Source organism: Populus alba, chromosome 1 (genome assembly GCF_005239225.2).
Source record: "Populus alba chromosome 1, ASM523922v2, whole genome shotgun sequence".
NCBI classification, from domain to species: Eukaryota; Viridiplantae; Streptophyta; class Magnoliopsida; order Malpighiales; family Salicaceae; genus Populus; species Populus alba.
Window position 1 is genome coordinate 27,484,572 of NC_133284.1, and position 14,564 is coordinate 27,499,135.

Consider the following 14,564-nt stretch of genomic DNA (forward strand, 5'->3'; position numbering starts at 1 on the left):
GGAGAATTCATTGCTGATTCACCGAACTAGCAACGGATAATCCGTTGCTAGTTTTGCAACGGGTTATCCATTGCTATTTGTAAGCAACGGATTTTCCGTTGCTGCAAAATCAGCAACGGATTTATCCGTTGCTGATTCCGTTGCTAAATTACTTTAGCAACGGATTTTAATGGTTTTTGCAATGGAATAGTCCGTTGTTAATTACTATATTTTTTAGTAGTGATATCCACTCTCCAACTTGAGGGGAAGTGTTAAGAATCCTATTAGGAATAGGTAACATGTATACTTTAGGATTCCTACTGTAAAACTGATTCTATAGGAAGATAAATTGCAGGACAATACGTAATTGATTCCTAACCTATTGGAATGACTGTAAATGCTCTTGTATATATACACGTGATGTGATCAATAATATTTATTCATTCCAGCAAATTCTATTCTCTCTTTTCAATTTACACCTTAGGGTCATTATCATAGTTTCTGCTAATCATCCTTAATTTTCTTAGTTTGTTCATGGATTGCAACAAATAGTTTGACCAAAATTACCAATTTTTTAGTTGACAGAGACTCAGTATTTATTATAACCATGAAAAGTAGTTGTTTGACTTGGATTAAAGGGGTTTACGTGTTTTTCTTGCTGACAATAGTTGCTAATATCGGTAGTCTTTACTCTACAATTATTTGAGGGGACAAAGAAAAGTCTAGAGAAGGATGTTATAGGCAAAATGGCCATGATGTAAGCAATGACGAGATATTACTAATGACCATATCAAGGAAGAATCTTCTATTTTATGTGATGATACATTTCATTTTGACTGAAATAAAAACTTTTATGTTACATTTTCTATTCAAAATTTCGAAATGTCTTGCTAGACTTTTCTATTCAAGCATTTGATCAATTCAAAATTCTGAAAGTTTCACCTCTTCATTTTAGAAACTGCAAAGCAGCTACACAACACCAAATCAATCTTTTAAGAATAAATAAGAAGATGGTTGTAGATTCTCTCTCCAGAAACCAAAAGGGCATGGCTTCCTCAAATCTCCGTATTCTTCAAGCTCTCTTTGCTTCTCTTCTGCTTCTCACTCCAAAAGTTTTTTCCTTTGACTGTTCTCAACGTAATGGCTCATCATTATCTTCACTCGAGCCAAACCCTTCATGGCTTTCTCCTAATAAAGAATTTGCCATTGGATTTCAGAAACTGCCCAACGATAATGAGAACCACTTCTTGCTTGCCATCTGGTTCAATAAAATACCTAACACAACCATTGTGTGGTTTGCTCATACAGAACCAGCACCACAAGGGTCTACTTTAAAACTGACTGATGAAGGGAAGCTTGTACTATATGATCCTAAAGGAAATAGTTTATGGGAGCGGCCTTCAACAGGTGGCGCAAAATCTATGTGCGCTTCTATGAATGATAGTGGTAACTTTATGCTCCTGGATGAAGACAAAAATCCCATTTGGGAGACCTTCAATGAAGCAACTGATACAATCTTGCCTGGTCAAACGCTTAACATGGGAAGCAATCTCACTTCTCGATATTCTCGAGAAAGTTACACTGATGGGCGCTTCCAGCTACACTTGCAGCCGGATGGAAACCTGGTCCTTTATATTGTAACTATGCCAACTGGAGCTACTCGTGATGCTTATTGGGCCACCGGGACAATGACCGGCAATTCTAAGTTAGTATTTAATGAGAATGGATATATTTATGTCACAGATGGCACCCGATGGGTCTACAACCTTACCAAAAATGATGCTGGGTCGAGTCAAGATTTCTACCACATGGCAAGGATTGATTATGATGGAGTCTTTAAGCAATATCATTACGAAAAGAGCAAAACATGTGACTTGAAGTGGAGTGTGGTGACAAGATTTCCCAAAGATATTTGCTCTGCAATCCTAACGGAGGTAGGAAGCGGAGCTTGTGGCTACAATAGCATCTGTGTTGAAATAAATGGAGAACCTGATTGCTTGTGCCCAGAAAATTATTCATACTTGAATGAATCTGCTAAAAATCAAGGTTGCAGGCCGAATTTTGAACTGCCAAGCTGCCGGCTCAATGGATGGGAATCAAACCTTGAGCTAGTAGAATTTGTTGAGTACAAAGAAACAAATTGGCCACTAGATGATTATGATCTTCAGATTGGAAGTGGGGTGGACTTGCAGACGTGTAAACAACTATGCCTTACTGACTGTTTTTGTACGGTTGCCGTTCATAATGGTAATAGGTGCTGGAAGAAGAAGTATCCTCTGTCAAATGGAAGACGCGAGCCTAATGTGAATGGAACAGCTCTTGTGAAGGTTCCTAAAGTTAATGTTACACAGCTATATCTCGAATCACTCCGCCAAAATAACAAGGACCAGTCGACAACGGTCCTCATAGTGTCAATACTCCTAGGAAGCTCTGTGTTCATTAATATTGTTATGACATTAGCTATTTGCATTGCCGTATACTTCTCGTATCACAACAAGTTATTGAGCATTTCATCGGTTTCAAGTGTTGCTTCAACGAATATTAGAAGTTATTCATACAAAGAGCTTGAACAAGCAGCTGGTGGCTTCAAACAGATATTGGGCAAAGGTGCTTTTGGAACGGTGTACAAAGGTGTATTAGCATCCCATCCCAAGAGGTTTGTTGCAATCAAGAAGTTAGAGAAGTTTGAGCAAGAAGGCGAGAAGGAATTTAAGACAGAAGTGAGTGTGATTGGTCAGACTCACCACAAGAATCTAGTCCGTCTGCTTGGTTACTGCGATGAGGGGGAGCACCGGCTCCTAGTATACGAGTACATGACCAACGGTTCCTTGGCAAGCTTACTATTTGGAATCGCCAGGCCTGATTGGAACCAAAGAGTACAGATTGCCTTTGGCATTGCAAGAGGCCTAATGTACTTACATGAAGAGTGTAGCACTCAGATCATCCATTGTGATATAAAGCCTCAGAATATACTCCTAGACGAGTTCTATACACCTCGGATTTCTGATTTTGGACTAGCAAAGCTCTTGCTGGCAGAGCAAACTCGAGTGGCTCGCACGAACATAAGAGGCACGGTCGGGTACTTTGCGCCTGAATGGTTTAGTAGAGCATCAATCACAGTTAAGGTTGATGTCTACAGTTTTGGTGTTCTGTTACTAGAGATGATTTGTTGCAAGTCAAGTGTTGCATTTGGAATGGGAGATCAAGAGGAGGCACTTATGGATTGGGTTTACGCTTGCTACTGCAAGAAGAAAATGGACAAGTTGGTTGAAAATGACGAGGATGCAAGAAATGACATGAAGAAGCTAGAGAGGTTAGTAATGGTGGCAATTTGGTGCATTCAAGAGGATGCTTCACTCAGGCCATCCATGAAGAAGGTTACTCAAATGCTTGAGGGTGTTGTCGATGTTTCTGTGCCTCCACGCCCTTCAATTTATTGTCCCACATGAACTTGATCATTCAATTTATTATAAACTTTATTTGGCATAATATTGTATTCACTATATTCTAAGATTCATTTTGACCCTGCTTTACTTCTCCTCTAGAGTCTTGCATTGCATTAACTGGACGTAAAAGAAAAATATACTAATTACAAAACAAAAAACAAGTTATAAATGTCCAACAAAATTAACATACTAACAAGTTATAATCGTCAAGTTATAAGCGTGAAAAAAATAAATAATAAAAAAATAAGTTTAATAACTCAATGAGTAGATAACGTTCAATATATAAACAATATCTAATACAACAATGAGAAATTTATATAAAAATATGGTTTTAAGTTCTTATATAAAAGTTTCTCAAATAGACCATAATAACAATATCATAAAGTAAAGCTTGTTGGAAAATCAAAATACAATTAGCATGAGGCTTTGTACTATAAGATGATTAGTCCACACAAGTTGGTGACTACCTGGTCAACTTGGGTTCAAATACAATGTGCATAAAGACTAATATTACCCTATTAGCATGGGAAAACAAGTGAAAGTTTGAGAATTTTTTGTTCCTTTGCTTCTTTCTTAGAAAATTTTGGAATTGTCATATGATAAGTGCAATGTTCGCTTCATTTTATCATCACTATCACTATGGTATATGGTTTTGAATACCAAATTCTTCTTTTGCTTTTTTATTAGTTCTACCTTTTCTATGGTAATTTTATGAGTCATAAATGATTTAATGAGTTATTCAAATAAAAATTTGGTGAGATCCTTAACTTCTCGAATTACCATTACATTTTCTTCCCAAGTCTTTGGCAAAGACCTAAGAATTTTGCTCACAATATCAACATTAGTATAAGTTCTATCAAGAGCAACCAAATTATTAGTAAATATACTAGTTATGGATTCATTTTAAAGCATTTTAAATAACTCATATTGATGCACTAACATGTTATTTTTTTTATTCCCTTACTTGATTCGTTCCTTCATGTGTTATTTTTAACGCATGTCATATATCTTTAACATTATTGCATGATGTGTTCCTATTGAATTCAATTCTACTAAATGCACAATACAAAGTATGTATAACTTTAACATCCATATAAAACAACTTTTTATCATTATCGGTATAATCACTTATAGCTTTAGGAAATGTTATATTATTTTCAATCTTAGTAGGCTTGTGAGGTCTATTTTCAATAAATAGTCATAAATCATAATTAATAGATTGAAGATATATAATTATCTTAGCTTTTCAATAGACATAGTCATTACCATTAAAGAAATATGACTTAGAAGTTGATGATCCTTCATTTTGAACATTAAAACTAATGGTTATCATTCCACTCAAAATCCAAACAAACTTGTATAAATAAGAATTATGGTTTGATACTAATTGTTATTCTATAATTAAGGCAACAATAACAACTAAGGAGATGAATTAGATGTTTTACTAATAATAAAAATTACTGCAATTAACTCAATTAAACACAATTAACATAACTAACCAACAATATAATTAAAGCGTTTAAAGTAAAGATTATAGGGATAGAAATTGCAAACTTAATTTTTAATATGGTTTGGCAAACATATATCCACACCTTAAGCATCAAATCAATCTTGAATATTGTATTCTTTACTAATCCAAGCTAAAAATTACAATGTCATTGATGAATCCTCACCAAACTCCTTTTCACCACTTGAAGAAACATCATCTTCAAGAATCTTCACCTTGGTAATGTACCTCACCAATGACCAATAATTTTTCACTTAAACTCTTTAAGGATTATAATTGTTTGAAATGTAACAACACTCTCTCAAAGAGTAAACAATACAAGTGAAGCTTATGTCTTTATAGCTCACTCAATAACACTTATAATGCATGAAGGTGTTTAAGTGTAGTAAGTGTGTGAATTTATACTTTTATGGAATAATACGAAGGTTTTAATGCACAAACATGAGTATGATTTATGATTGATGATTTAAAGTTTTTTTTTTTTTTTTTGCTCTTAAAATAGCTTTTATATGATATCTATTCAAATTTTGTGATATCTATTCAAATTTTGTGCTTAATTTCTCAATTAGACAAACTATATATATGTTTTTAGAAAGAAAAAAAAAGTTGTTTTATAGCCATTGTTGTTCCTCTAACAGCTAAAATGATCGATCAGTTCAGATTGGTCAATTCAATCGGTTGATCTATTCCAAGAGATTCCTAAGTGTTTAACCCTGATAAATAAGCGGTTGATCGGTTCAATTTAATATCTATTTTTAACATTCTTAAACCTGATGAATCTTAAATTGACTAAATGTATATCAGTCCTATAATGCATACAATGTGAAGTATGTAAATTCATTTTAATTTGTGCTATCAAATAAGATATAAAGTTTACATAATAAACACTAAAATGAATGCTTAAGAATTAAATCTTCACTTGTTTTGTATCTTGTACTTGTTGATTTATTTCTTCATTTAATTATTTATGATTGTTGATGATCTTTTTATAAATATTTTTTAAACTTAAACATAACCAAACATATTATTCGTCTATTTTTATTTAATTGTTATCATCAAAATATATAAATATTAATTTATGACCTAAAAGTCAACATCTTTTGCTATTTTTGTTGTTGATCTTAGGAATAAAAAGGATAAGGGTTATTTTTTTTTCTTTTTTATATATATAAAATTACCCCTCTCTCCTTTATTCATAGTTTAATCCAGTTAAAATTCTAATTGTGGGTAGTTTTACTTATTGTTTATCATTATCATTGAGCTATAATTTCTCACTTTGTACATTGACAGATTCCACATTCCACATTCTAATTAAATTTTATTTAAATCCTTTATTTTTCAATTTAAAATTTTATCGTTATAAATTTTCAGGTCGGGATTTACAATTTTATTAAAAATAATTGACTTAGTGACCCACGAGTTGACCCTATAACCTAATAACAATTTTTTTTTTCTAGATTAGTCCTCAAATGAAGTCTAACAATAATGCTCGCGCGTGTGCACACACACATACATATATATAAACTATATTATGCATCTGAACATCATATTGCATATCTTTTTGCATTCATTAAACATGCATGCCCAGTCACATCAAGATTAAAAACTACATATATATAAACTATATTATGCATCTGAACATCATATTGCATATCCTTTTGCATTCATTAAACATGCATGCCCAGTCACATCAAGATTAAAAACCCCTATATGGAACTTCACCAGTGGACCTACAGTTGAGTCTGAACATCCACCTTTGAGAAATATCCAAATAACCCACAATAACCAGACTGTAGAGGCAGCCCCTTACAAATTCTCTATTGAAGACACCCTTTCCAATACAAAACACATCATTAACCAAAACAACTTTACAAATACCAACCTTAATACCTTAGGAAAGTAGCTTACAAGACTAGAAAAACAAATACAAAGAACCACTAGAAGTTCAGTCGACATTAAAACCTTAACTGACCTGAAACTAAAAAACTCAGTCTTCAAACTTTACCAAATTACAAAAACAAGCCAAACACAACTCCAAGAAAACCAAACAGACTTTCTTAAAGCTATCAAAACACATTTACAACACCTTGATAGTTCATCTTTAACTGTCCCAGATACACCACAAACAACCAACCCTTCCACCTCCACAAACCAAGTTAGTACTTTACAAAAGAGCCCTTGGGAGTCTTCTGATGAAAGTACTTCTCCAAACCAACCTCTTACCCTCAACAAACTTACATGGCAACCTCCCAAAACATCCACTGCCCCAGACATTTCCATGACCACTGAACCAACTATCCTTACTCAACACAAATATAATGCCTCTTCCCTCTATGAATGAAATATAGATGGAATGTCCGAATACAACACCCTCTAGCAAATGATTATGGCAATCAATGCCTACAAAACCCAAATAGGAACCTTAGACAAAGCTATTGTTGAACTCCTTATTGTTGGTTTCTCTAGTCAGTTAAAAGGATGGTGGGATGATTAGTGCTTAAAAGTGCATTTTTATCAAGGTTTTATATCATCATTTTGCACTTAAAGTATTAATAACTCCATAACTAAAGCATGTTTTATAATAACAAGTCTAATACTATAAAATGCCTTAATATATGGTAAATGTTCATCTTAAATACAAGCCTATCACATAAATCAAAGGATTGATTGATGAGTTCAAGTATGGAAATTGAAAGGACAAAGAGAGGGCCAAACTTAGAAAAGAGATTTTGGTGCAGTCCAAACTGGAACACTGTTCGATAATTGGGTCATATCTCGAGTTCTAGATGTCAAAATGATCTCCAATTTTTACACATATTCAGTAATACATAGGCCTGTAACTTTCATGTGGACACCAAGATCTAAGAAGGCCATTTGCAAGTCCAAATTATAGCAACAACGGAGAAGTCCAAATATGTCCTGCAGCCCAAACACTGTTCAGTGTTTAGCCCATATCTGGAGTTCTAGAAGTTCAAATGACCTACATTTTTTTTTATCTGAAAAGCTGAGACAATTTCCTACAACTTTCATGTTTTCAAGTGGTCCTAGTTCTGATGCTAGCAATTTCATTTTATTCAGACAAGAAGATAAAGATTTTCACAAAGTCAAGAGTTGGCCACCCACTCATCAATTAGTCATCAAATCAATAATTTTGAATTTTGGCCTATAAAAGGAGGCATTTGCCATGTATTTAGGGGCTTGATTGTTCAGATCAAGTTCATGCTCTTTATTTCTCTCTTTATATTTTTTTTGTAATTCTTAAGTTTTGCTTTCATTAATATCTTGTTTATACTTTTCATTTCCTTTCCTTCCCTTTGTTAACTTATATCTTATTTATGTTCTTGTTTTGTTTATTTATGTTTCTCTTCTTCATTATATTTAGGTAAGTTTATTATGTCAAGGTGAAAAGGTTATACTAATAGTGTAAGAATAAGTATAGTGTAAACTCAACATGGACCTTAATGTTTAATATTAACATGTCTTATCGTTTTATCTTACTTGTTAAATGGTTAATCTAGATTTGTGTTGTATAACACTTGTTACAACAAATGCTTAGCACTTTCATAGCCCAACCGTATGGTATTACCTACACTTGTGCTATGAAAGAAACTTGATTTGTTGTTAACATAAGTTAGCATCATGAATTCCTAACAATATTTAAAAGTTTGGTGTTACTTAAATAAGATAATTAATATGATCATATTAATAATTTATAATGAGCTATTAATGAGAAATCATCCGATTGGAACCTCCTTTGTGTGTGGTTTCTAGTTGAATAATAAGAGTTTATACTATACTTGTTTGAAATACCATTAGTGGATCCTCTAATCTTGACATTTGTTTTTATTATTATTTAATTCTTACAATAATCTTCCATCTCAAAGTTCTCATTAATTTCTTCCTCTTCTTTTTTACTACTACTACTACTACTACTACTACTACTACTACTACTACTATTTACATTCTTGTTATATTTTATGTACGTTAAGTATTCTTTGTGTTTGATCAAAGATCCTGACATTGTTGGTCTTGCTTTGTTCATTCGCATCAGAAATCTGTTTATATTATATAATATATCTCTTTGATCTTTTTGTAAATTCAGTATATAGGCTGGAAACCTGTGACCCGATCTTTTAGATCATTCTCAGGTATAACAACGACACGTACTGAGTAGTAGTATTATTATTATTACTACTATTAATATTATTATTACTATTATTGTTATTGTTGTTGTTGTTGTTGTTGTTGTTGTTATATTGTTATTTATAATTTATATAATTAACCTCTCTGTGGTTCGACCCCGGTCTTACCAGGTTATTTATTACTTCGACACTCCTGCACTTGGGAGAAGACATCAATCTTTTAGTATTTATTTTATTTTCTCTTTTCACTTTTCTTGTATCTAACTTTGTTTCTTTTCTTTTGTTTCCTTTTGTTTTGTTTTCTTCTTCCTTTTATTCTCTTTCTACATGTGCATGAGTGTTTGGTCACGTACATTAAATGGTAGACTTTGTAGGGTATCCTCATCATTTTCAGAAAATATAGCCGAAGAAGATAACCAGTCACTTCATAATGAGAATAATGAGAATAACCGTGTTAGGACACTTAGAGACCACATGAATCCCATAAGAACAAGTGCACCCTCATGCATAGTTTTCCCTCCTGATGCATCCCATTTTAATTTTAAGCTAGACATTATTCAACTTTTACCTTCTTTTCATGGCTTAGATCTAGAAAATCCATACTTGTATTTGAGAGAATTTGAAGAAGTTTGTAACATCTATAATGACTTAAATTGTAGCATGAATACCATTAGATTAAAGCTTTTTTCTTTTTCATTAAAAGATAAAGTGAAAACATAGCTACAAAATCTTAGGTCAAGATCCATTTGTGCTTGGGATAAAATGCAACAATAATTTTTAAATAAGTTTTTTCCATCTCACAGAACCAACTCTTTCAAAAGACAAATCACCACTTTTACTCAAAAACCAGGTGAAACATTTTACCAATGTTGGGATAGGTATCGAGACTTGCTTAATACTTGTCCTCATCATGGTTTTGAAACATGGAGATAGGCAAATGGTTGAATTGATGTGCAATGGAACTTTTGAAGATAAATACCCTAATAAAGCAATGGAGTACCTAAACTTACTAGCTGAAAATGTGCAAAATTAGGACACTACGGGCACTTATGAGGCACTAAGTAAAACCCAATCTCATACATCTAGTGGAGGTATGTATAACCTTAGAGAAGATCATGATCTCCAATCCAAGTTTGCATCTTTAGCTAGAAAATTCGAGGCACTAGAATTGAAAAAGAGTGGTCAATTAAAATCTATTCAAAACATTGTGTGTCAAATTTGTGAAACAAATGAACATGCAACCAATGAGTGTCCAACTTTGCCTTCTTTCAAGGAATGCCTCCATGAACAAGCCCATGCTTTAAACAGTTTTCAAAGGCCCAATCATAACCCATACTCGCAAACATACAACCCTGGTTAGATAAAATATCCAAATTTCAGTTGGAAGAGTGATAACAATAATGCAAAAACTTCACAGCTACCATTTCAAGCACACCATAATTTCCAAATTCTCATGGATATGCACCTCCTTATGATCCACCTCCTAGAAGAAATCTTGAGGAAACATTGCATGCATTCATTAAAAAGTAAGAGACAATCAACACTCAACTTGCTCAAAGCATGACAAATTTTAAAGATGCTCTTGTAAAATTCACATCTCTCAGTTTTCAAGAGAAATGTAAGTTTCCATCTCAACCACAACAAAATCCAAAGGGGCAATATAATGAAAATGCAAGTAGTTCCGGAAGCCAACACATGGATCAAGTCAAATCAGTCATCACTCTTCGCAGTGGTAAGGTTATTGAAAAACCCACTCTTGAACCTTGTGAGAAAGATGACGAGTCAATCTCTGAGGGTAAGGAAGGGGTTGAATCTGAACATTGTAAAGAAAATACTGATTCTTCGCTAGCACTTCCATTTCCTCATGCCATGACCAAACAAAGAAAAGTCAATCACAATTTTAAAATCCTTGAAAGTTTCAAACAGGTAAGGATCAATATACCTTTGTTGGATGTTATTAAACAGGTACCTTCCCATGCTAAATTTTTAAAAGATCTATGCACTGTGAAGAGAAAACTGAATGTGAAAAAGAAAATATTTTTAGCCGAACAAGTAAGTGTTATTCTTCAGAATAATAATGCTTTGAAATATAAAGACCCTGGTTGTCCTATAATTTCTTGCTTTATTAGAGAGCATAAAATTGAAAGAGCTTTACTTGATCTTGGAGCTAGTGTGAATTTACTTCCATATTCGGTTTTTCAAAGTCTCAATCTAGGTGAGTTAAAACCAACTTCTGTAACTCTTTTACTTGCTGATAGATCTGTAAAAGTGCCTAGAGGAATAGTCGAGGATGTGTTAGTACAAGTTGATAAATTCATTTACCCTGTAGATTTTATTATCTTAGATACACAACCTGTTGAAGCATGTAATTCAATTCCTGTCATTTTAGGACGTCCATTTCTTGCCACATCTAATGCATTGATTAATTGTAGGAATGGACTGATGAAGCTATCATCTGAAAATATGACATTGAAGATGAATATTTTCAACATTTACAAGCAACCTCGAGATGATAATGATTTACAGGAAGTGGACTTTATTGAAAAATTAGTTCCTGATCAATTTCAAACCACTTCTAGTTAAACTGAGATTGATGAACCTGATGAGTTGCAAATGATTAATTTTCAGGAAGAAGCAAAGGCATGTAATTGGAGACCATAAATTGAAGAATTGCCAACATAATTAATTGAGTCTATACCTTTAAGTGTTCAACCACCAAAACCTGATTTGAAGTCGTTACCCTGTCAATCTCAAATACTTATTTTTGGGAGAAAATGAAACTTTTTCAGTAATAATCTCTTCCAAACTTAATGCACATAAAGAAGGTAAGTTATTACAAACTCTGAAAATACACCAAAATACATTAGGATGGACCATAGCTGATATAAAAGGAATTAGTCCTTTGATTTGCACACATAGGATTTATTTGGAGGAAAATGCTAAACCATCTAAAGAAATACAACGAAGACTTAATCCTAATATGAAAGAAGTAGTGAAAAATAAAGTCATTAAGCTTCTAGATAATGGAATCATTTATCCTATTTCTGACAGCAAATGGGTAAGTCCTACCCAAGTTGTACCCAAAAAGTCTAGAGTCACTATGATAACAAATGAGAAAAATGAGTTAATTCCAACTAGGACTATTACTGGTTGGCGCATGTGCATTGACTATAGGAAACTTAATTCAATGACTAGAAAAGATCATTTCCCTTTACCTTTCATGGATCAAATCCTAGAAAGAGTTGGAGGTCATGAATTTTATTGTTTCCTAGATGGCTATTCAGGTTACAATCAAATTAAAATTGCATTGGAAGATCAAGAGAATACTACTTTCACATGTCCATTTGGTACTTTTGCATATTGAAGAATGCCTTTCGGGTTATGTAATGCACCAGCCACGTTTCAAAGATGCATGCTTAACATATTTAGTGATATGGTTGAACGTTTTCTTGAGATTTTTATGGATGATTTTTTTGTTTTTGGTGATTCATTTGATGATTGTTTAACTAACTTGGAAAAGGTTTTGAACAGGTGTGAAGAGAAGAATCTTGTACTGAATTGGGAAAAATGTCACATTATGGTAACAAACGGCATTGTACTTGGTCACATTGTTTCATCAAAAGGAATTGAGATTGACAAATCTAAAATCGAGTTAATTGCCAACTTACCAACACCAAAATCTGTTAAAGATGTTAGATCATTCTTAGGACATGCTGGTTTTTACAGAAGGTTCATCAAAGATTTTAGTGTAATTTCTAAATCATTATGTAACCTTCTAATAAAGGAAAATGTTTATGAATGGACTGAACAATGTAAAAAAGCCTTTGTTAAACTTAAAAGCTTGCTTACTTCTACTCCTGTCATTCAATCTCCTGATTGGTCACTACCTTTTAAAATAATGTGTGACACTAGTGATTATGTCGTGGGTGCTGTCTTGGGACTAAGAAAAGACAAGAAACCTTATGTGATTTACTATGCAAGTAAAACTTTAAATAGTGCTTAAATGAATTACAGTACCACAGAAAAAGAATTACATGCAGTAGTATTTGCATGTGACAAGTTCAGATCTTATCTTATTGGCTCACCTGTTGTTGCTTTTAGTGATCATGTAGCATTGAAATATGTTTTCTCTAAGAAAGATTCTAAGGCTAGATTGGTGCGATGGATTTTGTTGCTTCAAGAATTTGATATCACAATCAAAGACAAGAAAGGCACCAAAAATGTTGTCGTAGATCATTTGTCAAGATTGACAACTGATTCGAGACCTGACATCACATCAATCGATGACTACTTTCCTGATGAATCTTTATTTTATGTCTCTACAATGCCTTGATTGGCTAATATTGTTAATTTTCTTCTTTCAGGAAAATTGCCAGCTCATTGGAGTACCCAAGATAAAAGAAAGTTCTTAAATGAAGTGAAGAACTTTTATTGGGATGACCCTTATTTATTCAAATATTGTCCTGATCAAATATTTCAAAAATACATTCCTGACAATGAGGTAAGTAGTGTCATTAAATTTTATCATTCTGAGGCATGTGGGGGTCATTTCTCATCAAGAAAGGCAACTGCAAAAATCTTACAAAGTGGATTTTACTGGCCCACCATGTTCAAAGACTCACATGCATTTTCCAAGACTTGTGAAAATTGTCAAAAGTTAGGATCTATTTCGAAACGTCACATGATGCCTTTAAATCCTATTCTTGTCATTGAGATCTTTGACTGTTGGAGTATAGATTTTATAGGTCTATTTCCTCCATTATTTGGTTTCTTGTACATATTGGTTGTAGTAGATTATGTTTCAAAATGGATAGAGGCAATTCCAAGTTGAAACAATGATCACAAAATAGTGATAAAGTTTTTGAAAGAAAACATTTTAAGTCGATTTGGAATCCCTTGAGCCATGATAAGTGATGGTGGAACACATTTCTACAACAAGCCATTTCAGTCTTTAATGAAGAAATATGGAATCACACACAAAGTTGCCACCCCTTATCACCCTCAGACGAGTGAACATGTAGAACTTGCTAATAGGGAGATCAAACAGATCTTGTAAAAAACGGTGAACCCTAATGGGAAAGACTAGTCTTTAAGACTTAATAATACACTTTAGGATTATCGAACTGTGTATAAAATATCATTAGGTATGTCACCTTATAGACTAATCTATGGAAAACCTTGTCATTTGCTTGTGGAAATTGAACATAAAGCTTATTAGGCTATTAAAGCTTTCAATTCAAACATTGATGATGCTAGTCAACTGCGAAAATTGCAAATAAATGAGCTTGAGGAAATAAGAAATGATACATATGACAATTCAAGAATTCATAAAGCAAGAATCAAAGAGTTCCATGACAAGAAAATACTAAGAAAAACATTCAATATTGGTCAAAAAGTCTTGCTTTATAATTCTCGACTCCATTTATTTCCTGGAAAACTAAGATCAAGATGCAGCGGTCCTTTTATTATGAAACATGTGTATCCACACGG

The 14,564-nt window shown here is 33.2% G+C and overlaps 1 protein-coding gene across 1 annotated transcript; it reads left to right on the plus strand.

Moving 5' to 3' along the window:
- The first annotated feature begins 888 nt into the window (after window positions 1–888).
- Window positions 889–3,502, plus strand: LOC118045614 (G-type lectin S-receptor-like serine/threonine-protein kinase LECRK3). The gene has a single exon (XM_035054286.2). The coding sequence runs from the start codon at window positions 990–992 to the stop codon at window positions 3,426–3,428; it is 2,439 nt and encodes an 812-aa protein (XP_034910177.1). The 5' UTR covers window positions 889–989; the 3' UTR covers window positions 3,429–3,502.
- Window positions 3,503–14,564: the final 11,062 nt, after the last annotated feature.

Bases quoted from the DNA above. Each gene is read 5' to 3' on its own strand.
- LOC118045614 (XM_035054286.2), top strand. From the start codon at position 990: ATGGTTGTAGATTCTCTCTCCAGAAACCAAAAGGGCATGGCTTCCTCA.